Here is a 26,664-nt window from a genome sequence, read left to right on the forward strand (position 1 = left end):
AAATTTATATAATTATTGATAGTAGAGGGTCTTAAAAGGATGTAATTGAGATCAATTTTGAAACTAAAGCTCAAAATTGAAAGTTAAATTGAATTAAATGTAAAACTTCAAGGGTATTTGAAAATGAAATTGAATTGGTTCATTCATATTACGAAATGTTATAAAATTTTTGGTCTTGATGAATTGAACTGAATCATTGTATAGATCGAGAATTAGATCAAATTAGAAATAATTAGGGAAAAGAAAAAATTGTTGAATAATCCTTGAAGTTCCAACTTAATTGCTAAATTTTCGGTAAGTTCATATGTTATGATTACATTTAAATTCTTATGCAATTGAATTATGAATATGTGAATGTTTAGTTGTAATTTGAATTGTTTGTGATTTGGTGCAAAAGGTGAAACATGGATTAAATTGTAAAGAAATGATTATATGTGTTAACGATGCCCAAGTGAGTGAAGTAAATGATAGGATACTGTACGATTGGCATGCCAATAGGTTTATATGCGCACTTGTACGGGATATGTGAATGCACCGGATAACTAATTATATGAAGATTATTATTGATTATATTGGGATCCAACATTTGTTGTGGATCATCGAATACTTTTTGTCTCTATAGAGACCCTAGTGTGGTGGAGGGATGTATTGTTATACAATTATACGAATGATTGCCTACGAGTTTTGCACTTAGGTGCCCTGGTGTGGTGTAGTTACTACTCGAGCGAACAATCTGGTATAGTGTAGTTACTCGTGTATTCAAATCTATCCACTTGAGTTCATCGGGCTAAAATGGATATGAAAAGTGAAAATGAAAATGGAATTATATGAGTTTGATATCCAATTGGTTAAATGTTGATTTGATTATGAGAATGGTATTGAAATAGATTGATATATGTTTGAATTTCCATTTGATGTGGTTATATGTTAAACTCACCTTATTGATATGTGATTTACTATGTTTAGGTAAACTTTGCCAAGCTAAGTAGCTTGTTGCATAAATTGTAAAATGAGGTAAGTTTTTGTTTAATGCCTATGAACTTACTAAGCATTCAATATGCTTACCCTGTTTCCTTCCTTTCCTTGTAGATTGTCACATTGCGAAATGTGTCAAGCAGATTATCCTAAAGCTTACACTATCTTGTTTGCAAATCAGTAGTTTCTTGTTTGTTTAAAGTGCTAAATTGTGGCATGTATATAGGTGTTATGTATTTATTAACCTTGATTATTGTCATAGTTCAAAACCTTTCATGCTTGATTTTGGCAATGTTAATGCCTTGTTGAAATGGTATGTTTTGGTAAATGGTTTGTAATATGTATGGCAGTAGAAAAGGCATATTTGAATATGGAATTGGTATTAACATAGTTAGCATTTGGTTAATTGTTAACATGTATGCATTGTTAATGGAAAGATATCATTAAAGAACAAGTTGAATGGCTTGAACTTCCTTGACCGATTCTGTAACTTGAGGATTGTCCTCAAACAAGAATGGAAATTATATGTCATTGAAGAACCTATTCCTAATGAACCAGGAGCTAATGCCTCTAGAGCTGACAAGGATGCTTATAAGAAGCCTTTTGATGACATGTTAGACATAAGATGTCTAATGTTTGCCACTATGACTCTTGAGCTTCACAAGCAATATGAGGATATGGTTGCCTATGATATGATTCAGCACCTCATGCAATTACATGAGGGGCAAGCATGTCAAGAGAGGTACAAGACCTCTAAAGCTGTGGTTTGATGCAAAATGGTGGAGGGAACTCCTGTGGGAACAAACCACTGACTTTCGGAACAATGGATATTATTCATACACCGCCGAGTCAATCGCTAACTCTTTTGGTGTAATCAGAGTAAGTGGTCACGGAGAGGACCTCTCTGTATGGGTCTACATATCACAGCTTGGCTCATCACTTCGGTCTCCTCGAGACCCCCAAGCAGATTGGTACTCTTACTTTCATTAGGGACATGACACCACAAGGTTTAAATATCATAAAACACATGAGGATGGTCGCTCGTCAACCCGAGCCTTTCGGTGATTAGTATGTGTTACTACAAGTAACTCAGCAGCACGAGGATGATGAGCACCTAGACGATGATATCCCACCACCAGTACGACCTATTCCCACTCCTCCTCCGAGCCACTTTACTGCTGCACCTACGCATTTGATCACACACAACGATATTTCTCGTACTTAGCAGCAGCAGTCAGCATGAATCGATACCACTAAGGCATATTTGCAGCAGATCTGCCAGTATTTATATATTTCTCCACCCGATCCTGCGCCTTACAATCCCGACACCACTCACAATGACGATCTCTAAGTTGTTTTCATTTTATTGATTTATTTATTTTTATTTTCAATTGTATTTTTGTTTTTATTTGTGAGACTTCTTTATTTTATTTTTATTTTGAACTATGTTGTTATTTTTATTATTTTGATGGTTGTTTTTATTCGAATTGTAATCTCTTTATATTATTATTTTTTTTATCTTATCATTAGTTTGCTTGGAAACATGCACTTCATTTAGACTTACCCATGATTTCAGGTTCCACTATTCTGGCGATTTCATCCAAATTCAAGGCAGTTTCAATTCTCTCCCTCTCTTTTGATATTATGTTTGTTTTGTAATTATATCTATTTGTACATTGAAGACAATGTACATCTTAAGTGTAGAGAGGTTGTTTATATACTTATGTGATAAAATCCCTATATTATTTATTGTGTTTAAGTAATTTTCTCATACCCTCCATTAAAGTGAATTTTTATTTGAAATTTTTATTGATGTTGTTTTGGATTAATTTGTGGATTTTTGTATATTGTGTGATTTATAATTTGAGACACGAGAGAGTCAAGTATGAAAAGTTGTTTTTCAGAAATTATTATTCCAGGTTCTCTCCCTAAATTGAAGTATTATCTTAAAATTTTAAATTTGCAAATTGACATCAAAACCTTAATTTTTAGTGAGCCTTTGAGCCTATAGAGCATATATTTATTCATGCTCATTTTATTTTTGGTTGAAAGTATGTCGACTTAATTTGTTATTCTAAAATTGCTTCGATTATACATGTCAAGACCACATTATTGATTTGATATACTGAGATGATAGAGGCACTTAGGATTTAACCCATTTAACCTTTAACCACCTTAATTGTTGTGTTAACCCCTAGTAAACCCTATTGATCCTAACATTTTTTAACACGTTAATGTTAACCCTTAACCCAAATCTATGTTGTAAATGTATCATTTTTATTGACTCTCTTTTTATCGAGATTTGATTTGGTTAGTTGCCTAACTATGTTTCAATTTTTTTAAAATTTCTGAATTTTATTTCTTTGTTCTCAAAAAAAAAAAGAAAAAGAAATTGAAATAAAAAAACAAAACAAAATAAAAAAACATAAAAAAATTGATTGAGCTTGAATAATTAGTTTCATATTCTTTTGACAAGCTCGTTTCCATTTGTGATTATTCTTTTTGATGTAAATTCTTTTAATTTAACAACTGGTTATTTTTCTAGTTTGGTAACTTATCAACTCGATCTCGATTATAACTGACTTTTCTGACTTTTTCCATACCCTTAACCTAAGCCCCATTACAACCTTTTAAAGACTTCTTGATTGGTGTGTCATCTCATTTTATAGTGGTGGAGATTTGATTTTCAAGCAAGCTTATGGTAATAACATTTCTCGTTCAACTGTTGAATGCGTAATATTTGAACCTTAAACACTTTGAGTGCTTTGAGTGGTCTTGAGTGAGGATGTCAATTCTTGTTGATTTTGAATTTAATGTAATTATTTAGATAAGGGGAGACACCTACATTTTTGTGCTTTAAAAATTTCGGCTTGGATTGCTTGAATCTTTAGTGTCCTTTTGGTTGAATTTTCAATGCATGATTGTTTGCGAATTATCTTGAAACATTATTGATGAAAATGAAAAATTGAGAAAATTTAATTTGAATATGGATTGAGGATTTTGCTTGAGGACAAGCAAACACTCAAGTGTGGGGATATTTGATAATTGCCAAAAGTAACATGTTTTAGCCTCATTCTTAATGCATTTTTGGATGATTATTCGATTTAAAATGGTGAATTTTATGCTTCTAATCCTTTAAATTCAGTTTCTATCCTTAGGAGAGCATTTGGGAGCAAAAGGAGAGAAAAACGAGTGAAAATTGGAAAATCAGAACAAGTTTCAGGAGCGACACGAACTGGGTCATTCAGCACAAGCTAGACATAAGGCCGTGTGATCCACATGGACTGCCACACGGCCATGTGCTAGACCGTGTGGAAATCGTGAATCGTGCTCCAAATTCACAGAAAAACGTAATTTTAAGGTTTTTGGGCCTTTTAAAACCTATACATGACAAATATAAGAATAGAGGAATAAGTCGTCATAGAATATTCAAGAAAAAAACCCGAAAAATACCATTGAAGCCGACTCTAAAGCAGATTCTCATTAATATTGAAGATCTCCTTTTGATTTCTTTGAAGTTTATTATGAGTTTCTTTGTTTCTTGTGGTTATATTGTCTTTTAGATGTTTTTATTTGCGATTATGAACTAATTTTCTAAATACCTAGGGAGATATACCATAGGATGGATTCTGTCTTTTAATTTCTGTTTTACACAATAAAAGCTTGGATCTTGTTCTCAATTATGTGTGCTTAATTCTTGGTTTAATATTTCTAGACTATTAATCCATGTTTGATGTGCTTGAATTAGATGAGGAATAGACCATGTTTAAGAGTAGATCTAGCATAATTGAGTGGAGTTGCATGTAATCGTAGAAATAGGACGGCATAAATCTACCGGATTAGAGTCAAATCTAATAAGAGGATCCATAGATCAAGTTAATGTGATAATAGGAGTTTTAATTTGAAAGAAATTTCAATTAATCAACCTAGAGTTAGTTGCTCTTATTCTCAAAAGAGATATTAGCATAATTTAGGGATTTCTACAAATTAAGATACTAAGGAAGAAATTGTTTAATTCAGATTGACAATGACAAATGAAATCTAGGTGGATTCTTTCTTGGGTATTGTCTCGCTTCTTGGTTGTTAATCGTTTATTTTCCTGATTTGTTCTTTGTTGTGTTCTTTAGTTAATTAATTTAGTTAATTTTAGTTTTAATCAATCACTCCAATTTTTCGGTTAAATAATAGAAAGACAGTAATTACTAGTACTTTTAATCATCGTGGGAACAATATCTTTGATCATCGTAGCTATACTATTAATTGATAGGTGCACTTGCCTTTGTCGGATTTTTAGTTGGTTTACGACTGCATCAATACTCTCTTGAACCATATCTAGATTCGGTAGCGCATATTCCCTTAGAGTTCTTTTGTTACGCGCCACATTAATGTTTGCGGGTAGTTGTGGTGGTTGTGGATCTTCTAAGTTGTTATTGTTAGCTTTGTCGAACAATGAAGTTTCTCGTGGTGCTAAACTACCTGCAGCAGCTGGTTGGTTCTGCATTTATTGTTTTCTGTCGACGATTCCTACGAATTATTCTTTTTGGATCAATGACTGGCTCTATAGGTATTCCCTTACTACGAGTTATACACTAAACCAAAAAAGAAGAAATTAGTAAATATAAGAAAATAAAATCATATCTATAATTTAAGAATTTCCTAATTATTCTATCAATATGCAAAAATCAAAATTAAACTAGTGGCGGTGCCTCCCCGGCAATAGTGCCAACAACTTGACCGTCTCCAGATGTACCAATGTCCAGAGTAGAAATCCTACACAAAATATATAAAGAAGCGGTGTTTGCAAGTATACGGGTCAGGTTGCAATATAGTTACAACGGAGTAGATGAGTACTCCGAGGATCGTATCCAAGGGAGGCAATCACTAAATTAACTCTAACCTAAGTGTAAATAGATCTAATTAGTACTTTAGATGAATTATATTACGATTAAATAAAAAAATGTTTTTAGGATTCTTAAATACTAAAAATAAACAAAAAAAAATAAAGAAATAATGAGAAATCAAATAGTAAATTTATCAAATCTGAGCATAGGTGATTAGCTTGCTTCGACAGTCATAATCAACTATCACTTTAAGTTTTCTTGTTCAATTAACTAGTTGATATCTCAGCAGGATCTTCCGATCTTCCACTAAAATAAAATTTTGCAAGAGCTACTTATCTCTTGACCTTATAGTCTAGACCGGATTAGGGTTAAGGTGTTCACAGATAGGCTATACCAATTTTGGTTTAGTTCCCACGTTTATGACTTCCTAGGGTTGTGAGGCCTAGGGTTTAAGTTCTTCCTATCCTAAACAGCTAGCCAGTTAAGAGAACCTTATAAAACAGTTCATTAATCATACATTCACTCGCTAATCCCCCACAAGAGGATTAGTTCCTCATGGATCTCACAAACAATATAGACTTGATATATAGAATAGGGATGAACAATAATTCAAGAATATAAACTATAGAAGAAGCTTGATTTATATTAGAATTGAATGTTGAATTCTCACAAAGGTTGATCACGTTTCACAAATCTGATTTCTTCCACAAAGTAAAGAACAAAAACTGAAATAAACCTAAAGTCTAGGAAAAGAGAAAAACTGAAGACTAAAACTAGGAAGAAAACTATTCAATATCAAAGCTTTCCATAACATGTGGTAAATGAGCCTATTTATAGGCTTTAGAGTGGTCATCGTCCTTAACCCTAGGTCAACCTCCATCCTCGTGCTTAATGTTTGATTGTACAGACCAAAATGCTCCTTACTCGTAATTATTTCCCGTACAAAGGTGATGTCGTGCCACACCGAGGGCAGTATGCTTCATCTTTAAGGTGTCTTCAAAGGTGTGTCACGACATCCCTAAGCTGTGCTACGACACTAAAGGTTGTCTTGAAATTCCTCTATTTTTCTTCCTATGTTGCGACATCCAGCTCTTTGTGTTGCAACACAGCGACCAATATCGAGTTAGTACACCTTCTAAGGGTCTCCTGTACGCTTACAAAGTATATTAGCTCACACTTAGGCCTCATTCGGCCCCTAAGGTCAATAAAAGACTCAAATTACACATTTCATTAGATGTAACTAAAATTGCAAAAACGTAACCAAAATGTTTGTGTTCAGGCTCCTAAAGTGTGAAAACTAGTTTAATTTGCTCCACCAAATTACAATAGATCAATTACACATCTCTTTCTTTAACTTGGCCATAGTGGTACGAGTTTGCGCATATTTGATCTTTACGTGTTGAATGTCGGACCTCATGAGTTGCATCTCATTTTCAATTCGGTCCAAGCGTTGACCATAACCAATGTGGTCATTACCCATGGATCTCTCATAAGATCTATGCAAAGGAGATGGTTGATATGGAGGGTTTTGTCAATTTAGAGTTGAGTTTCTGTTACCTTGGTTGCCTCCCCACATTAGATTTGAATGGTCTTTCCAACTAGGGTTATACATATTTGAATAGGGATTTCCACCCTTATTACCCAAATAATTCACTTCCTCTAATTGGGTCTCTAAGTATGACGTGTAGCTTTGAGTGGCATCATTCATTGATGGCTTAACATTGGTATTTAGACAATGTAATTTCTCCAAAATTTGTTGATATTTGTCATTTTCCTTGACCACCTTACCCATTGCCGACTTCTAGCTATAAGAAAAGCACTCGTTAGGCCACATGTATGGGTTCATCGCCATGTCCTCGATCAATTAACAGGCTTTCTCGTAGGTGTTGTTCATGAAAATATGGTTATATGTTAAACTCACCTTATTGATATGTAATTTGTTATGTTTAGGCAAAATTTGCCAAGCTAAGTAACTTGTTGCATTAAATTGCAAAATGAGGCAAGTTTTTGTTTAATACCTATAAACTTACTAAGAATTCAATATGCTTACCCTGTTGCCTCCTTTTCCTTATAGATTTTCACCTTGTGGAACTTGTCAACTAGATCATCCTAAAGCTCATACTATCTCGTTTACGAATAGGTAGATTTTTTTTGTTGTTGTTTAAAGTCCAAAATTGTGGCATGTATATAGGTGTTATGTATTTGTTAACCTTGAATATTGGAATAGTTTGAAACCTTTCCAATGCTTGATTTTGGAAATGTTAATGCCGTGTTAAAATGGTATGTTTTGGTAAATGGTTTGTAAAATGTATGTGGCATTTGAAATGGCATATTTAAATATGGAATTGGTATTGACATAGTTAGCATTTGGTTAATTTTTGACATGTATGTATTGTTAATGGAATGATATATTTAATGGTTGAATAGGGGGTATAAGTTGGTATGAGTTTGAATATGGTTATTTGCATTTGTTTTGGTATATGTTTGAAGTGTTAAGGTGCATGAAAAGTTAGGCATCTATGCACAAAATGTTCAGATAGTGTGAAAGTATTGAAATAGATACCAAAGTATGCATTTTTCCAGAAATAAGGACTTAGTAGTATGTTTCTGGTATCGCAATAACCTATCTTTGATGTCACGATATCCACCCCGTTTAATTTTGGAAGCTTTGCAATTTGGTCCTTAGGTTAAGGAGTTTGACTACTGTCTTTGAAATCGCGATACCAAAACCTAAATATCGCAATACCTACCACATATATTTTGAAGTTTAGTTATGTTTTGAAAATTTTAAGTTTAGTCTTGGTTCGACCCCAGGACAGTACTGAGCTTTCGTAAGCTCGATTAAGACCCAAAAATGATTGTTTATTATATTTTAAATTGGGTTAACATTTGATTACATGTATAAATTCTTTTATGTTGATTGATTGACATGTAGTTGTTCCGGCGATCGAGTCGGGTAAGGGGTGTTACACATTAGGTAATCAATGAGCCAATATTTGTTTACATTTTGCTTTGTATGCAAAAATCATTGAGGACATATACAAATTATATTAATGTATAATGGAATTTTATTTAAACCAATCTATTCAAAATATTACAAGTATAAATTGACGAATATGCTAAACTTAAGGCACTAGATCCTAACAATAATCTCCCCATATATGCTCAGCTCAGTTGGCAGCCTTAGATCTAGACCCAATTTGTATGCTCTGCTATCCAATATTGATCTTTCCCCTTCAGATCTATCCTCCAAATTTGATTAATGTTCTAGGCATCTCTTGGAATATATTAGACGAGCTCGAACTATCGTTTCACCCAAATAGGGTGTTGCCACTCCACAATGTGGAAAGAAGTGATTGCTATTTGAGCTCTGGATAACACATTATATTGTAAAACAATCATCAATAGGGTGGCAACATCTCATTCTCTAGGTATAACATCAATTGAAACTGTAAAAATATACAATTACTGATTATTTGTTAACATATATACTGGATTTCATTGAATTTCAATACAACATCAACATACCTTCTCATCGGCTTGTTGATCGATTTCTCAATGCATACACATAAAGTCTCTCCTATAGTAGGTGTGGTCCAACCAATTGCTAAACTTATTCCAATATTGAATAAAATTGGGTAAGGATTTAACTGGTTCTACTAAAACACATATTAAGATATTTTATAGTATGATATTTTTACCTTCTAATAAGAGGGAACTCCCACGTCTAATAAGTGATGGGCATTAACCACAATGTTTGTATCTAAGACTATGTTTGCAATAGCAAGCAAAATCCGTTTACTTTGTTGATCAGTTCATGGACTACCCTATATAAATATGCCAAGGTAGTAGAACCCTAACTGACCAATCTCTCGACCTCCTTAAAATTGTTTGGTAGAGGAAAATACATTAAATGGACTTTATTGCAAGACTTGTCTGGAAACAACATCCCTCCAACCATCCAAAGCATCAAAGTCTTGGTGTATCAATCTATCTCCTCTATGGTTGGGTGTGAAGGAGGGGCCTGTTTGACAAGGTTATTCAACCATGTGCACTTCACTCGTCACCTATCTAAATCCTTCTATGGTATCTCCCTCGACAACATAGCACCCAACAATCAACAACACTCGTACATTGTGTCGATGCCACTAAGTTTGATCACCCCATCCTTGTCGATCGAAAGGTCAATTATTAAAATGACATCTTTAAGACTAATGATTGCTTCCTCACATGGAAATGGAAACTAAATGTCTATAGCCTACATCTTTCCATCAATGCGGCCACCAACTCCGAAATGATATAGAACTTCACCGTCGAAGTTGCCACATGTAAATTGTCATCCCTCAAGTGTTCTACTATCCAACCATTGGGCTTTGAGAATTTTAAATTATGTTGAATTTGAAGAACTCGATCTTGCGGGTGTTGAAAATAGCACAAAAAGAATACTATTAAATTTTGAAAAATCTTAAAAATATTTCTACACAAATTAAAAATTAAAACAATTTTTTTGGCCATCAAACAAAATTAAGTTGAACACTTTACCATATTAACGACTTAGAGCCAGTTCTTCATTGCTTAAAAAAAACACTTCTGACTCCAAAAGCACTTTTGGAAGAAAAGCTGTGAAGAACAAGCTACTTTTGGCTAAAATTTTTAGCTTTTCAGAAGTGCTTTTGAAAATCACTTCTGAAAAGGAGAAGCTAAAAATTTCAGCTTTTCCTCTCCCAAAAGCACTTTTGGTGCTTAATTACTTTTTCACCCCTCTAATAACATAATATTTTCCTTTTTTTTTCTTGGTGCTTAATTACAAATGTGTTAAAATCATTAATTAAAAATAGAAATATTTTTTAAAATACTAATTACAAATATTTAATGGTTATATTTAAATATTTAAAATATAGTTTATATATTCTAATTAAATTTTATAAATAATTAATATTTATTGCTTAAAATATTTAAAATTTATATTTCATATATTAACATATTAACAACAAGTTATAATAATTTTTTTATATTCTTACTAAAATATAATAATATTAACTAATTTAAATATTATTTAAATGCATATTTGTTACTTGATAAAAGCATGTCTAAAATGGACAATTTATTTCTCAAAAACACTTTTTGACAGCAATGCTAAACACTCAAATTTTAAACCAAACTTTTAAAAAGCACTTCTCAAAAGTGCTTTTCTACAGCATTTTTCAAAAGCAATGAAAAACTAGCCCTTAATTGGCAATGTGTTTGACTATTTTTCCTATAGAAAATTTGAAAGAAATAACAAGATTGTTGGAGAGTCTAAGTGTGTACGTATCTTAAAAAAAAAACTTAATTTAAGAAATAATTTCTGACACATATAATAAATAAAATAGAATTCCATAATAATAAGTGAATGAAAAAAAGGGATTAATATCATATGATGATTGTGAAAGGACCCCATTGATGGCATGACATAACATGTAACAACCTTCCTTCTACTCAGACTCTAATCAATTATCAAACCCAGGTCTTGACTCTCTCTTCTAAGCTATCCCACCTTCCACACTTTTATTATATTTACCATTCCTTTTCTTTATGAATATCAATTAATTAATTTAAAGGCCAAAAGAAGAAATACAATGAATTTGCAGGAGAGTGGTTGCTTTGATCCCCAGTACTCCATGACACATTGGCATGCACTCATGGTCATGGGGGGGCTGCCTAGCCCTGATGGCACTACCACCCAAACTCACGACATTTTGGAAGACAATCTCAATCTCTCTTCTTACAACCATCACCAGCTTGAAGAAGAAGATGCCTCCACCGCTGTTCAAATGGAAATCCAACAGCATCATTTGCTTGACACCACCACCACCAATTCCCATTTCATCCGTCCGGAGCTTTCCTATGAACAATCCAACTGGGATGCGGCTGACCACCAAAGTTTCAATATGTTGCTATCTTCTTCATCCCCAGAAGCCGCTTACCCTCCCACACCTGACCTTCTCAACCTTTTCCATTTACCACCTAAATGCGCTTTTCTCCCCAATTCCTCCATTTCCTTCAAAAGCGACTCTGCCTCCTCTGTTGTCTGTGACCCACTTTTCCATCTTAACCTCACTCCTCAGCCTCCTGTCTTCAGGGAGTTGCTGCAATCTCTGCCGCATGGATACACCCTGCCAGCTGATGAGAAAGAGCTTTATCATGATGGGGACAATGGGATTCTCGAGTTCACTAGGGACATCTCTATGGCTGCCCATGCCAAAGGCAGAGATAAAGCTGGCAAAACCACCAAACACTTTGCAACGGAGAGAGAAAGGAGAGTTCATCTCAATGACAAGTTCCAGGCTTTGAGGACAATGGTCCCTAGCCCCACTAAGGTACGTACATTTAACCACTTTTATAACTGGTCTTTCTTTCTTCAATGATAAGGACTAAAAAAAAAAATTCATCCTTCTGGTGCTTTTTATGTTTGTTTGGCGTTGGGAAACACATTTTCATCGCGTACAACCAAGAATGATAGGGCGTCTATAGTTGGAGATGCTATAGATTACATCAAAGAGCTTCTTAGAACTGTTCGTGAGCTTAAATTAGTGGTGGAGAAAAAGAGGTGCGGCCAAGACAGGAGCAAGAGGCTTAAGACCGAAGAGACAGCTAGTGCTGCTGATGCAGGGGATGGCGGGTGCAAGCTTCTAGGTCTAGGTGATCCAGACCAATGCTATAACACTTGCTTGAGGAGCTCTTGGCTTCAGAGGAAGTCCAAGAATTCTGAGGTTGATGTACGCCTTATTGATGATGAAGTTACAATCAAACTTGTTCAAAGAAAGAAGATTAACTGCTTGCTGTTTGTGTCCAGACTCCTCGATGAGCTTCAGTTGGATCTCCACCATGTTGCCGGTGGCAACATTGGTGACTACTACAGCTTTCTCTTCAACACCAAGGTAATTACTCCCTTATTTACATTGCTTTTGACATTTTGAACATATTAGTATTTTTACAGTAATTAATTCCACTTGATGCAGATATATGAAGGCTCTTCTGTTTATGCAAGTGCCATAGCCAACAAGCTCATTAATGTGGTGGATAAACAGGATGCAGCAGCTGCTCCACCAACCAGTAGCACTTGTCTCTAGTTTTTCAGTGAAGGAAGAGTTTCATATTTATGTCTATCTATGTTTTCTAGGGAAATAAAGTAGCTTCAATTGTTCGGTTATCATCACATATTACTTTGATTATTATTATTAAGGATTTGATAATGCTATTTTATTGTCAGCAATCAGCAGCACTGAAAATATATATGCAGTGGATGTGGTTATATTAGTAACGAAATTTGTTGTGATGGCTACTGCTTAGTTTCCTTTACTCCGACATGGATTATTACACTTAGGGTCTTCACTTGAGAAATTAACAGAAAGAAATAAAACACGAGATAAATATTAGACAAATTTTAATCTAAACTATCTAATCTGTGTAAGCAACCAGTTGTAGAAGTGAGGATGTTTATCATTGATGTATTAAAATTGGGTCTCTTTGTTTTTGGGTTTCTGAGTTTCATTCAAATGAAATGCCATTGGGTGATGAAGTGGATGTTAGTGGCGATTTTTTCCCCCTGTAGTACCTTCAGAATTGCAGAGGTGCCTGCAAGCAACAGATATTACTGAATTTGACTGATAACTGAACATGCAGGTGTATGGGTTAATAATGAGAAGAACCATTACAAGCTGTGATGGAGTTGAACACAGAATTTTGTTTTGTTACTTGATTATAAAATTTGGTTTTTAATTTTTTCATATGCATTCTTGGGCTTTTACCCCCAAAAATGCATTATTGGGCTGTTTTTCCTCCCAATGAACTACAGATCAACATGATGGAGAGAAAGTACTGATCCACTTAAAAGCTGGTTGCAAATTGCATCATCGTCCTTGTAGTAGTGGATTTAGGTAGGTGATCCATTTTGCTCTCGGATTACAATGAGATGACTTTTCAAATCTACACATAGTGTCATCATAACCCAAAGAAGATTTTTACTGTATGGTTTACCTAGACTGTTAATAAGTGAACCAGATATCCTCCTACAAGTATGGGTTGCCCCGTTTAGTGAAAATTTGGTATTTTCAGGTCGGTCCAATGAACCAGGCACCATTTTAAGATTGCATAAGAACTGAAAACACCAAGAACCAAAGCCGAATGCTTTCCCTTTACAGTTCATTGAGTCCTCAGTGATCATTGAAAGTAGGACTAAGTCTTACATGCTACTCCTATTCCATTGACTACTTGATTGGGATATGTCCATCATGTATCAATCTTTGTTCCTTGACCTAATTCTTGGGTTCTGATTGATGACAACTGGAGTTGTTTTTTGTTTCTTACAAAGTTAGATACTTATCATCAGTTGTAGTTCCAAGATTATTTCTGATCACTACTTCACTACCCTAGTTGTCAATGAAATGTTTGATTGTAAATGATTTTTTTTCCTACCTTTAAACTAGATTTTCAAGGAGCATGTGGGACTGTCACTGTAGATGGCTATATCAAAGTCAGATATATTTCTATGCAAACACAACTTTATACCAAGGTAAACTTACTCGGTATCACTCTAATTTTGAAGTTTATATAACGACCCAAATCAAGCAAGGGAAGTCCAAGCATGATGGGAATCTTGATACATCTTAAAAATCATGTTGTTAGGACTAATTTCACTATGATTTCTTTCTTCTTTTGGAAAGGAATCCCTTTTGAATGGTTATACAGCATCAATTGCGGTAATGAATGACGTATCTAGTATCTTACTTTTCATCTATGACCCCCCCATTACATGCATACTCTTTGTGGTCAGTCTCTTTTGCCAAAGGACCTAAGTGTTCCACAGGAAATATCCTTTTTCAAGTGGTTCGGTAGTGTTTTTGAGTGGTTTCAGAAAAGGAGGCAGATATTCTGGACCATTGCGGTTTTGCAGCATAGTAATTGAATAAAGAATCAACTGTGGCAAAGGCAACCATTTAGTCCATTGCTACAATGTCTCTGACATCAGATGCCAGATTCTCCTGAACGGCAAGATCTTTTCCTTTTCGGCTGATGTGAAACGAATAAAGTTCAAGAGAACCAGGAAGATCCATTAGTCACACTAATCAAGTTTTCCCAAGAGTGAAAGCCATATTGAGGTACCTTTAGAATACTCCATTAGGTGCTTTATATGCAGTTTTTACTGAACACAGGGGAGAAACCATGAATGCAAGAAGTCAAGAAAAACTATTGGGCCAAATCAGCTTCTTCTTCAGTTAAGTGGCTGCCCATTTGAATTTAGTCATTTTATCTCCTCCGAAACCAAAAAAGAAAACCCTTCGATATGTCAAGCCAGAAGCTATGTTTCAAATATAGTTTCCAAGTGATATAATGTCACGTATTTGATTATACCTATTCTCAAAATCTTTATGTATTCTCGGCTTTGTATATTGTGCTAGTTCTATATCTTGATTCACTTAATCATATCTTCCCCTTTATTGCTGATTGCAAGGAATTATTAGAGCATGGCAACAAACTAATACGACGAAGAAATTAATCTTTCAACAGGGCTACCATGCTCAAAATGATGTGGAAGTTAGCATAAATGATAAAAATGATTGGGAAGATGTAGCATCTGAGTTCCAGAGAAGAAAGTCTGCAGGTCTCTCTGGTGGTTCAGATTTCAGGACCTAGATGCTTGCTCAAGGCATTCGGCCCAGATTCACACTCATTGATTCTCAAACTACTAATAAGTTCTCATTTGTTATGCGCATTCATCAAGGCACGGTTTGGCATGTTATGGCATTGGCACCAAATTTCAACAAAGTTAGATGCTCAATGTTTCTGCGGTTGGAGATAGTAGTACTTTACTTGAATTTCCTCATCAGTTTTAGGAAATCTACTTTGGATAGAAAATAATTAAGAGTTATCTTGCAATTTAGTATTTACATGTTACATCCCCTTTAGGGCATTGATTTTTTTGTCCACTGCCATTTACAGTTCTAGTCAATAATATTTGGGAAGCACTAAGTAGTATGAGTTGGCAGCAGCATATGCATTTCAATTCTAGCCAAAACCTTTTTTTGTTTCTTATATAAAATAGTTATAGCATAGATGTTATAATGAGAGAGGGGCTGCTTTTTGAAATATTCTTTGGCCAGGAGCAAGTATTGCCAAGGGGTCGTAAGTGGATTTCCTGTGGACGAAAGCTTCCCATTGTGGGCCAAAATGAGATCTCCATTCTCCATTTGTAGAATAGTGAGGCAGGTATTGCTTTACCCCAAGACCATCTATCTCACATAATTCTAAAATCCTTTTGTTCTGATTCAGGATGTGCTCTAAGCCATCACTTCCTGTTGAAGAAGGTGCTGCAGATGAAAGGAATGCCACTAAATAGAAAACATCTTCTTCTGGTAAAACCACAGAAGTTCTGTTGTCCCATCTGTAATTAAGAAACTTATGAATACTACTTTAGGAGATGAACTATTCATTGTTTTTGCTTTATTTTGAGAATTCTTACTTTGATTTGTTCACCGGGTAGATAAGGATGGGGCCATTGCTTGTATTTGTAAGGATATTGCCAAACACTTGTTGAGCAAAAATGTGGATGTTACTTCTGGGGATGAGAAGATTGAGCCATGGATGTGGAACTTCCCACAAGCCTTTAGACCGGAGTTTGATCTCGGAAATGTGAACCCTGTCTAAAAACTCAATGTATGGAACTTGTGATTGAAAAAGTGTTGATGGAATATGGTTTAGCTGAGACAATGAAGTCATAATTTCCTGCATGTATAGTTAAAAAAAAAAATGTGTAAGTGATGGAATTTAATCAATAATTTAATAGTTGGTAAAGTTAGGAAGTCCAATTGGCTCACCTGATTTACTATAGCCATTTCTTCAGGGTTGAAGTACTTTGCTAATTCTAGACAGAAGAGAGTTCTTCCATCTGACTTGAAATGACTGGTTTGCGCTGAGTCATTCGAATTGAAGGAGGATCTCCAGTTATTTAAGAGTCCCGTCCTGTTTATTATCACAAATCCTTCAATATAGTCGAATGTGCTTTCTCCAGATATTAACATCTCTTGATCCTTGGCAAATGTGGCAAAATCTGTGTACAGCACTCTAATCCATTTCACCTGTTCATGACGGGACAATAGTCATAATCAGTGTATTCTACTCTCAACTTTCAACTTCAACTAAAGTAAGATACTATTAGAATTGTCTTCTAGCTTAATTAATGGTTGCCTCTCTTTTTTTCTTTTACCATTTTAGGTGCTGGTTCCAGTGATATTCTCGCCCGTGTTATGATGCCGAACTGACCGAGTCCTCCGAGAACGCTGTAAAACAGATCACTGTTCTGCTTCTCTGAGCAATTTACCACTTCTCCTTTCCCTGCGTTCAAGTATAGTGAGTCCATCTTCGGTTGGTATATTTACTATACTACTATGATGTTACTATACAACATGCATTATGATAGAAGCTCAGACAAGACAATTTTAAAGTCAATATTATGATAATTTGTGCAGCTCTAGTTTATGTTGAAATTTGTCAGCGTATGATTGTCTTTGAATTTACTTTAACAAACCTGTAACAACTTCCAGTTGGCGAACATTACTGATCTGTGGTCCATGCCGAAATGCCTGTCCACTGATCCCAGCATTGGAAAGAGTACCGCCAACTGTTAAATGTAGGTAGTCCGTCCAAGATTTTGGTGCCAACCCATGTTTCAAGGTTTCATGCAGGATATTAATCCATAGCTCACTGCCAGAGACATCCACATAAGGGAAGTTCCCAGTGTGAACCTTCATTTTAGGTCCTTGAAGCGATTCCATGTTGATCACAACGCCTCGGTGGGCTTGTGCCTGGCCCTGGAGTGAGTGACCATGCCCTCTAGCTGCAACTGTGAGGTGTGAACCAGGACCCATCTCCCAAATATGCTTTACCGTGGTGGCAATATCAGAAGCTGACTTGGGGTGTAGAACAGCCGAAGGAAGGAAACTATATCTATTGCCAAAATCTTTTGCAGCATGGTGAACTTGTTTGAAATCGAAATGACCATCAATGGGAAGTGTTTTCAGTGAAGAAGGAATGGTGGGAACGCATAGGTTGATTTTAATGGCTATGCAGATGAGGAATAAGATGATGAGGTTCCTTAAGAAATGCATGTTGAGTCTCCTATTGGTACGTTGTGCCTATCCTATGTGGGAGCAACTGTGAAAGAAGGGGATGGAAGAGGCAAGCAAGGAAGTGAAGAGTTGAGGGGAGAATTTAAAGGGGAAGATTTGGGTGGCTTAGTCAAACTACCTTCACTTGTTTTGACTTGGAATCCGTATGAAGACTGCCTTCTTTGTTTGAGTGGAAGGGTTTTAGGATTTTTTTTTCTTTCTTTTGGGGGTTCATTTGTTTATAAAAGAAGCCATCGCAAAATTAACATGCGCCAACTTTGAAGAGAGTCGCAAGACATAAAAAAATCATTGCACTTTTTGTAACAGTAGCAACCGCACCCCCCCAACTTGTCCGTGTCCTGTTACTATATATTACTATATATTTTCGGTTGAATTCTTCTATTAATCCCTATATTTATAAAAGTGGTGGATTTAGTCCTTATATTTTAATTTGATCAATTTTAGTTTTTGTAGTCTTTGAATTTTAAAATTTTAGTCCAAATCTAAATAGTAGCAATTAAATTCAATTACTAGTTCTGTACAATGCATATAGTTGTATATTTAATCAATATTCTCCAGTTGTATCATTATAAGTCCCTATACTTTTCAATTTTGAAATTTCAATATTGATGCAAACAATAGTTGTTAATCCATTAACTAGATTATTAGTAAGTAATATATCGAAATATTAAGTTGATATGTCATTACACATATGACAATATGTTTGCCGCATTAGATTTTGAAAATAGAACTTATGAATTCAACCGTTATTATTTAGTGTGGACTGAAATTTTAAAATTTAAAAGGTATAAGAACTAAAAAGATAAATTAAAATTTAGAGATTAAATCTATAATTTTACAAAAATACAGGGACTAATAACATAATTTAATATATAGTTTTGGTGTTATAATGGGGTATATAATAATTATTGAAATGTTTGTGTATGCATGCTTTGACATGTTATTTATGATATAGAATAGAATAGGATGATGAGGTTAGATTAGAGAGTAGAGAAGTGCAATTATTAGCTTCCGTAAATAAGTAGTGTCAAGAGTACGCATTCGTAGTAGATTATGGACAGATTCGTGTCGTATCGGGTATGCTCACCTGCGCCAACTCTATGTTTTGTGATGGATATGGTATGAGTTTTCTTGTGTTGGTGAGAGATCAGATATCCTTTGAAAGTGAAAACTACTAAAATTTATTAGTCGTGAACAAAATCTGATTCGACTTGAAAAATTCGATAAAAAAAATTAAATTTTGAATTAAATAGTTCGAGTTATTTGAGTTAATCAAGTTATTTGGATTAACTCGGATAAAAAATTAAAATTTTCAGTTTAACTCGAATATGAATTACACAATTCAAGTTATCCGAAAATCCGAATAAAAAAAGGAAAATTACGTTGTTTTAATAAATGTTTATCTTTTCAAAAGTTAAAAGTCAAAACCATTAAATTAAAAGGCAAAATTACGTCGTTTTGATAAATGTTTACTTATTAAGTTAAAAGGCAAAACTCTTTATATTTGTTTATGTAGTTAAAAAATATTGTACTTCGTTTACTAGTGAAATAATCGGTCTATGTAAACGCAACATTAAGTATAAATAATAGGATTCGTTAATTCGACTCGACTTGACTCGAAATTTTTTACTCAATTCGACTCGACTCGATTGAATAATCACCCCTAGTCTTTAATGATACAGGGAATTCTAGACTCTAAGTAACTACTTAAAAGTTTTCAAACTCGACATTACATAGCGGTGAAGTTAAGCAGCAGATGGAGATCAAGGAACTTCAATCCAATCATTAATATTATTAGTACTTTCTGTCATAATTTATCAAATTTTTATATTTATTTTCTACCATTCATATGTCACATATTATGTGAAACCTAATTAGCATGCTAAATTAGCAAATCTTAAGGAAAATTATGAATGATTAGATTAAGATTTTAAAATAGAAAAAATAGAAGATTTAACTTTTTAAGTACATAGACTAAATCTTAATTCTTTTAAAATATAAGGATTGATGGCATATTTTAACCTATTTATAATCAATACAATATTATACGTACAAAAGTTTGAGCTTGGAAAACTTTTTTTGTCACAACTTGTTTATAACGAAAGCCTTCTTGTTGTATTGTGCCACGCCACATTGCATCATGAGCATAATTTGACTGACCCCTTAAGATTTTGTCACTCAAAGGTGTGTCTCTTCTATTAAAACCTAAGAAGTTATTCTATGTATCTAGTAGATCAAATGGTACCAGAATTATGGGAAAAACTCCTATATATTATTTATGTTCTAAATATGTGATTTTTATATGTATAAATGTATGATAAAATTATTAATATATTTTAAATATGTTTAACAATTTAAAATCACGTGTAATACATATAATTTCAAATTTTAATTATATATGATATTGTTAATCCCTTAGATTCTATAAAAGATTGTTATTCCTTTCATAAACTTAAAATATGCATAGTAATAAATATAGAGAGAGAGAGAAAATAGTATAATATAGTTTTTGTTTTTTGCCCAAAACCAAAAAGAGTTTAATTAATTAGGGAAATGCCTATATTTGTACCATATTTGAATATAGAAAGTGAGTCTATATATCTAGAAGCGAGGGCCATTGAAGAAGATGGGTAAAATACGATCAAAGTTTCACTAGATTTTTCTTTGCGAGTGCTGTTTTTCATGCAGCTGGATCCAAGAATGGATCATGGTAGCCTTCATTTTATGTTTGATTGGTATACCCCATAATTGAAGAAACCAAAAAAAGGTTCCGTCTTGTGTTGTGTTGAACAAAATCAATTGATCACTCCATTGTCTGATTTGCTCGAGGAAACTCACTTTACTATTAGTTTCTCAACACTACTTTCTCTCTAAAGTTAGGGAAAATTAAATGCATTCTTTTTCTTTCCTTTTTTTTATTTATTACTTTTTAAGGTATATATGCAAGTGAGGAAGTGAAGTATCCATTTGTCGTTTCCTTTTTCTTTAGTTCTTCAGTCAACGTTAGTATGTTAGTTACCCACCTTCTTTTGTCCTCCTTCCAAATTAAACCTTGTTCACACTCACTAATAAAATACACTTGGTTAACCGAGATATGTTGGGCGCAATAAAATGTTATATTGCAAATTTAAATTTTGGAAACAATATTATTAAGAAGAATAATTACAAACTTTGAATATGAATGGTTAAACAAGCATGAAGAATAAAAAAATAAATAAGAATAAATTACATCTGCCACGTTGGAGTCTATGCTGTCATTTAAACAACCCTAATTGAAGAATCCTAAGTAGGCAGTAGAAGAAAAAGAAGAGAAGAAGAAGAAGAAATCAGAGTTGAGTGATTGTGACCAAAAATTAAAATTCTTTTCAACTTCTTTGTTTATCTCTCTTTGTTATATTTTTTCTCTCTATTTTATCTTTTTAGAACAATTCTGTCATTTAAAAACCTAATACAATTGTTAACAAACCCTAGAAAGAGGAAGATAAAGTTTCTTCCAACGATCAAAAAAATCATTTTCTTTTTTTTTTCCCTAATTTTAATCCTTTAATTGCATGAAAGCTGTAACTTTTTGGTTTGCTTATCTGTCTCTTTGCCTTTTTGTTTTGTATCAAACAATCATTTTTACCTCTTTGTTTCCTTTCTCATTTCGAAAAAAAAATTTAAGGGTTTCATTTATCTTTTTATTCTTTGACTGCTTTCTTGAAATTGAAGCAACCCATTTCGGAATTGGGGTTTAATTTTTCTAGGTTGTTGTTTGATTTTTATTTTGTTTAGGTTTTGATCTTTAATTTTTCTTTGCTTATTGGAAAAAGAGTATAATCGGCGTGGTTGGTGGTAAAACTTAATGAATATAATAGAACCCAAGCCTTCAACTTCAAAATCAAACTCTACCAAATGAGATTATTAATTCCAGATATAGAACACAAGAACATAAACAAAAATTGAAGAAAAGAGGGGAAAAGAAAGAAGGGACTGGTTTTAGAAGAAGAAGAAGAAGAAGAAGAAGACCCTTCTGCTCCTCATGACCTGCTCTTCATGTCTAGCATAGCAAGTTAACTGACCACATCTACTAGTTAACTAGCCACATCAGCTAACTCGTTAGGTCTGTAACAAAAAATGTTAATGGGTAACCGATTTGTCACTTTTCGATAATGTTAGTGATCGATTTGTTGTTTTTTGAAAGTTTAGTAACTAAATTGAAAGTTGAATAACTATTTTGTTATTAAAATCAAAATTGAGTTACTATAATTTACAAAATAAATAAATACATGAAATTTCTAACTTCAAACTTGTAAGAAAGTCTAATCAATTAACTCTTAGTGTGTTAGGTAGGTTTTAATTTGTGCAAAAAATTAATCAATTAGTTAATCATTTATAATTTATATTTTGAAACTATAAAATGGAACACAAATCCTCATAGTCTAGATGCATGTAATTAGTGGGAAGCCACTACATATGAATAGATGAAATTCTTTTATTGCTTAGTTTAATATTGCCTCTCAAAAATGTTTTTAAGGTTAAAAGCATTTTGAGTAAAAATTAAAATTTATTGTTTATGTTTTTATTAAATTTATCTTAAAAATATTTTTGAAAAGTTTAAACGCATCTTATTCAAAATATTTTTAAAAACAATACTAAAGTGATTGAGAAGAAGAAAAAAAGAAGGTAATTCATGCTAGGCGTTTTAATTGGTGGTGGAGCGCTTACTTTATGCTGCTGTTATATTATTAGGTTCAAGGAACACCGAGGGTGAACCACTTATATGTAACTATATAGTTTCATTCATCTTAAAACATATGCATATTAAAATATGTGTATGTGTTGGACTCTTAAAATTTAAAGGATAACCATAAGCAACATGCATATCTCATGTGATTTTCATGGCTTTTCCTATTACAACAAAAATTTGGTCAATGTTATTATTAAGTGTATAATTTTAAATTCCAATCACATAAATATAATGATTATGCTAATTCTAGGGAAATCCAAAAATATTGACAAGGGTACTGAGATATTTATATAAAATAGAAAAGTTCAAACTAGGCCATGTTAAATTTAAAATTTAAAAAGAAAAGGTTAAATGCTAAATTTATATTAAATGTTGTGATTATTTAAGTTTTTTATTAATTAATATTTAGATACTATTAATTATAAAGTTAAAATCAAAATAAAGATCCCTAATTTCAAGCATTAATTTATAAAGCTAAAATAAAACTTTTAAAAATCCAAAAGGGTATTGAAATTTTAAAATTTTAGGGATAGTCCCTACCAACCCCTAAATTCACCCCTGGCTAATTCACTTGTTGTTGAGTAGTAAACTACAATTAATATCATATATGTATATATATGGGAGGATTCCACTTATATCGTGTAAAACTTAAATGGTTTTACACTCTTCCATAATTTTTATATGATTAATATTTTAATAATCCAACTGTCATGGTTTATGCTCCATGTATGTAGATCACAAATGCCATGTTTGACATAAATTAAAATTTTCTAACTATTCATTTTAAGTTAAAAAATTTAACCGTTAAATATATATTAATATCAACCATATTTTAGATTGATATAATAGAGATATCAAATCAATTCAAAATTTTATATGTATGACAAGTACAAATATCTTGATAAATTCAGCGGTTGGATTGTTAAAATATTAATCGTATAAAAAATTTTAGAAGGGTGTAAAATCACTTAAGTTTTACATTGGTGTTAGTGGATCCTTCCCTTATATATATAAGTATTTATACTGTTGATGAGAGGGTATTCATAAAGGAGGTACTCATGTCTAGTAGTGGTGGTGACATAACAAGATGGTTATTACCATGGAGTAGATGAGGGACATGTTCGATGAGACCCATTTTGTTCTTTCTTTTGAGGGCGTTTGAGGTTATTATGTTTAGATAGATCTCAGTTGTCCTTAAAGAGAGTGTTCACATTAAAAAGCGAGTGGCTAATGAAAGGAGATATTTCATCTATTAATGGGTGGTCCCAGGACTTGTGGCTAGCCTGAGAAGTTGCACAATTAAAGATGAGCTAGAGGATAAGAAGTGAGGAATTGCTTTTAAGCATCCATCTGGTGCCTTTTGAAAGTGCCACGTGAGGTATAACATATATATGTATATTTTCAACAATCAACAACGATGGATAAAGATTTATTTGTAAAGAAATTAAAACTAATAGCAATATTAAATCAAGTACGACTCAAAACAGATAAGCTAATATTATGCAAAAAGATCATCTGCTTCAATTACCTTATTTTATGAAGAGTTGAATCTAGATAAAATGTCAAGCTCATCTGATGGGTTACACCACATCGGGCTTGAACAGAAGCAATGTTTAGAATTTTCTTTTCCTAAGTTTGAATTCCACACGACTTGGCTTGCAGACACCTCTGATACAGACTATTCATTAACTATTTTATTTTATTGAGTTTATGTGGCGGGTTTAATTGGGGGAATTATGAAAATATTCTTTTATTATTAAAATAAGTTATATTATTCGAGAATAATTTACTTTTTTATTTTTAAAAATTTCATAAAAATTAATATGATAAGATTTGAAGTCAAGTAATTAGGTTAGTAGAATTTTTAATTTACCATTCAATTAAAGCTTTATTTTAATGTTTTATACATTTCAATTTTTATCATGCACACTTTATTATCTCCATGAATTGTGTGTATATATATTAATATATTTGATTGATTTGGTGTCACAAGTTAACTCAATACCGACTTAATATTGATGACAACACCATGATAAACAATTTTAATCTAATTTTTATTTTAATATCGTACATATTTCATATATTATTATTAATTAATTTCAAATCATATCTGTAATTTTTACATACATGCACGTGTGATAAAATTTCTAATAACTTTTAAGTCTTACCTTTAAACATTAAATATTAAACCCAAAGCTTAAAGAAATAAAAAAAAAATCAAAATATTTGACCTTTCCTATTTAAAATGGAATTCTTGAGTTGGAAATATCCGTCCTTTCCCTTTCATGGACATTACATAATGGTGAAAACTAATGATTGAGAGAAAGAAACTTGTTCCAAGAGCAGAGGCATATAAACTTGATGGCTCTCTCCATCTATTTGAGCCCAAGATAATACCTAATCGACATGGAAAAGCAACCAAAACAGGTTAAATGAGATGCATACATTGTATTTGTTTGAAACAATGGACAAGATTCGAATCAATGCTGCCCCCAAATGAAAATGGCAACAAAACTAAATGGGGAAATATTTGTAACCAATAGTAGTAGAATTGAATTCAATGAATATCATAACTATTCGACCATCAAATCACTATTTTTCATCCTTAATTTGATGTGGCTCGCTAATGTAATTATCATGGTTGTTGGACAAGTACCCAAGGCAGTGTAGCTAGCTTGGTTCGATCAGCTCACTAATCAATTGATTGATGTTTATTGGACTGAGCATTATATGGGATAAGCAGCACACAGATGACAAAACATAGGATGGTTCACCCACATTTGATACTGACTAGTATGTAAAAGCAGAAAAATCAAACATGCTTCTACCTTTTTTTATTTGTCATTTCGAGGACTTTGAACACTAATTCTAAATAACTGGAGAAGAATTCCCACAACTTTCAATTTGGAAATTCGTTGTCTCAAACAGGATGAGATAATGTTCCTGTTTTGAATGACTGGAAATGTTATTTTGAACTCAACAAATATATGAGAAGCTAGTTACTTGTGAAGTTTTATATGGGGATATGTGTATATATGTCGGCAACAAATTTGCATGGTTAGGGAAATTAAACCCTTCAATTAGGACGTAGATTTATCATCAAGTCGGGCTCAGATTAAGCTAATGTAAAATTTTAAGCTTGAATTCGATCCAGTCCGAAAACATGTGCTTAAAATTTTATCCAAGTCCGGTTCAGATTAAAAATACTAAACCTAAGCTCGACCCACTCTTATTTATTTTTTTAAATGATTTTTATATAAAAATAAATTTAAAAAATAGAATACATCAAATATACTAAAAACATTAAAATAAATGTTTTCCAACAAATTAAAAATGCATTAAAAAAAATTCTATACTTAAATAACACTAAGATAGTTGCAACTTGGCAAGCAAATGCATCTAAAATAGTAAAAAAACTAATAATAAAACAAGAGTTATACAATATTCAAATAATAATAACAAATAGTAGTAATATAATAGTGAAATGACAATAAAACATCAATAGAAAAGAAAGTTTAGGTTGAGTTTTGTTGGACTAGGCTCAGACCAAAAAAAATCCTACTCAAGGTTCGGTTCGTTTAAAAAACGGACCTTAATTTTTTGTCCAAACTTATTTTTCAAACCTTCTTACTTTTCAGATTGACTTTCAGACTTAGACGAGTGATTCAGCCTATGATCAGGTCTAATTAAATAGTTTGCTTATTATTATTATTATTATTATTATTATTATTATTATTATTATTATTATTATTATTCATTAATTTGCTTAGTTTTGTTTAAATGTCTATCTTGTCAGGAATCTCAAAGCTAGCATTCTTTGGCTCATTGATATATTTTGATTTATGAATCCATATATTCCTTAGAAAACAAACATCTGATTTATATAGGGTCAGTGCAGTTCAGGATGATAACTCGAGGAATTTAATTAGTAAGGGAAATAAGAGTTATTATT

At 32.9% G+C, this 26,664-nt stretch overlaps 2 protein-coding genes across 2 annotated transcripts; one reads left to right on the plus strand and one right to left on the minus strand.

Annotated features, from left to right (window-relative positions):
• Positions 1-11,325: 11,325 nt before the first annotated feature.
• Positions 11,326-13,071, plus strand: LOC105780880 (transcription factor bHLH91). The gene is made up of 3 exons (XM_012605411.2): positions 11,326-12,175; positions 12,311-12,736; positions 12,818-13,071. Exons 1-3 carry the CDS (start codon positions 11,435-11,437, stop codon positions 12,926-12,928), a joined length of 1,278 nt encoding a protein of 425 aa, XP_012460865.1. The 5' UTR covers positions 11,326-11,434; the 3' UTR covers positions 12,929-13,071.
• Positions 13,072-15,685: 2,614 nt separating this feature from the next.
• LOC105780879 (cytokinin dehydrogenase 6) lies at positions 15,686-18,113 on the minus strand. The gene is made up of 5 exons (XM_012605409.2): positions 17,383-18,113; positions 17,062-17,189; positions 16,673-16,933; positions 16,318-16,580; positions 15,686-16,239 (listed from the first exon to the last, which is right to left on the minus strand). Exons 1-5 carry the CDS (start codon positions 17,960-17,962, stop codon positions 15,915-15,917), a joined length of 1,557 nt encoding a protein of 518 aa, XP_012460863.1. The 5' UTR covers positions 17,963-18,113; the 3' UTR covers positions 15,686-15,914.
• Between the last annotated feature and the right edge of the window lie 8,551 nt (positions 18,114-26,664).

Source organism: Gossypium raimondii, chromosome 4 (genome assembly GCF_025698545.1).
Source record: "Gossypium raimondii isolate GPD5lz chromosome 4, ASM2569854v1, whole genome shotgun sequence".
NCBI lineage: Eukaryota > Viridiplantae > Streptophyta > Magnoliopsida > Malvales > Malvaceae > Gossypium > Gossypium raimondii.

What these genes read in the sequence shown, in the direction of transcription:
- LOC105780880 (XM_012605411.2), top strand. Translation starts at nt 11,435, where the DNA reads ATGAATTTGCAGGAGAGTGGTTGCTTTGATCCCCAGTACTCCATGACA. An exon ending in TGGTCCCTAGCCCCACTAAG is followed by an intron (nt 12,176 to 12,310) that starts GTACGTACATTT and finishes CGTACAACCAAG; the next exon opens with AATGATAGGGCGTCTATAGT. An exon ending in GCTTTCTCTTCAACACCAAG is followed by an intron (nt 12,737 to 12,817) that starts GTAATTACTCCC and finishes CACTTGATGCAG; the next exon opens with ATATATGAAGGCTCTTCTGT.
- LOC105780879 (XM_012605409.2), bottom strand. Translation starts at nt 17,962, where the DNA reads ATGCATTTCTTAAGGAACCTCATCATCTTATTCCTCATCTGCATAGCC. An exon ending in TGGAACCAGCACCTAAAATG is followed by an intron (nt 16,934 to 17,061) that starts GTAAAAGAAAAA and finishes CGTCATGAACAG; the next exon opens with GTGAAATGGATTAGAGTGCT. An exon ending in AAATGGCTATAGTAAATCAG is followed by an intron (nt 16,581 to 16,672) that starts GTGAGCCAATTG and finishes CTATACATGCAG; the next exon opens with GAAATTATGACTTCATTGTC.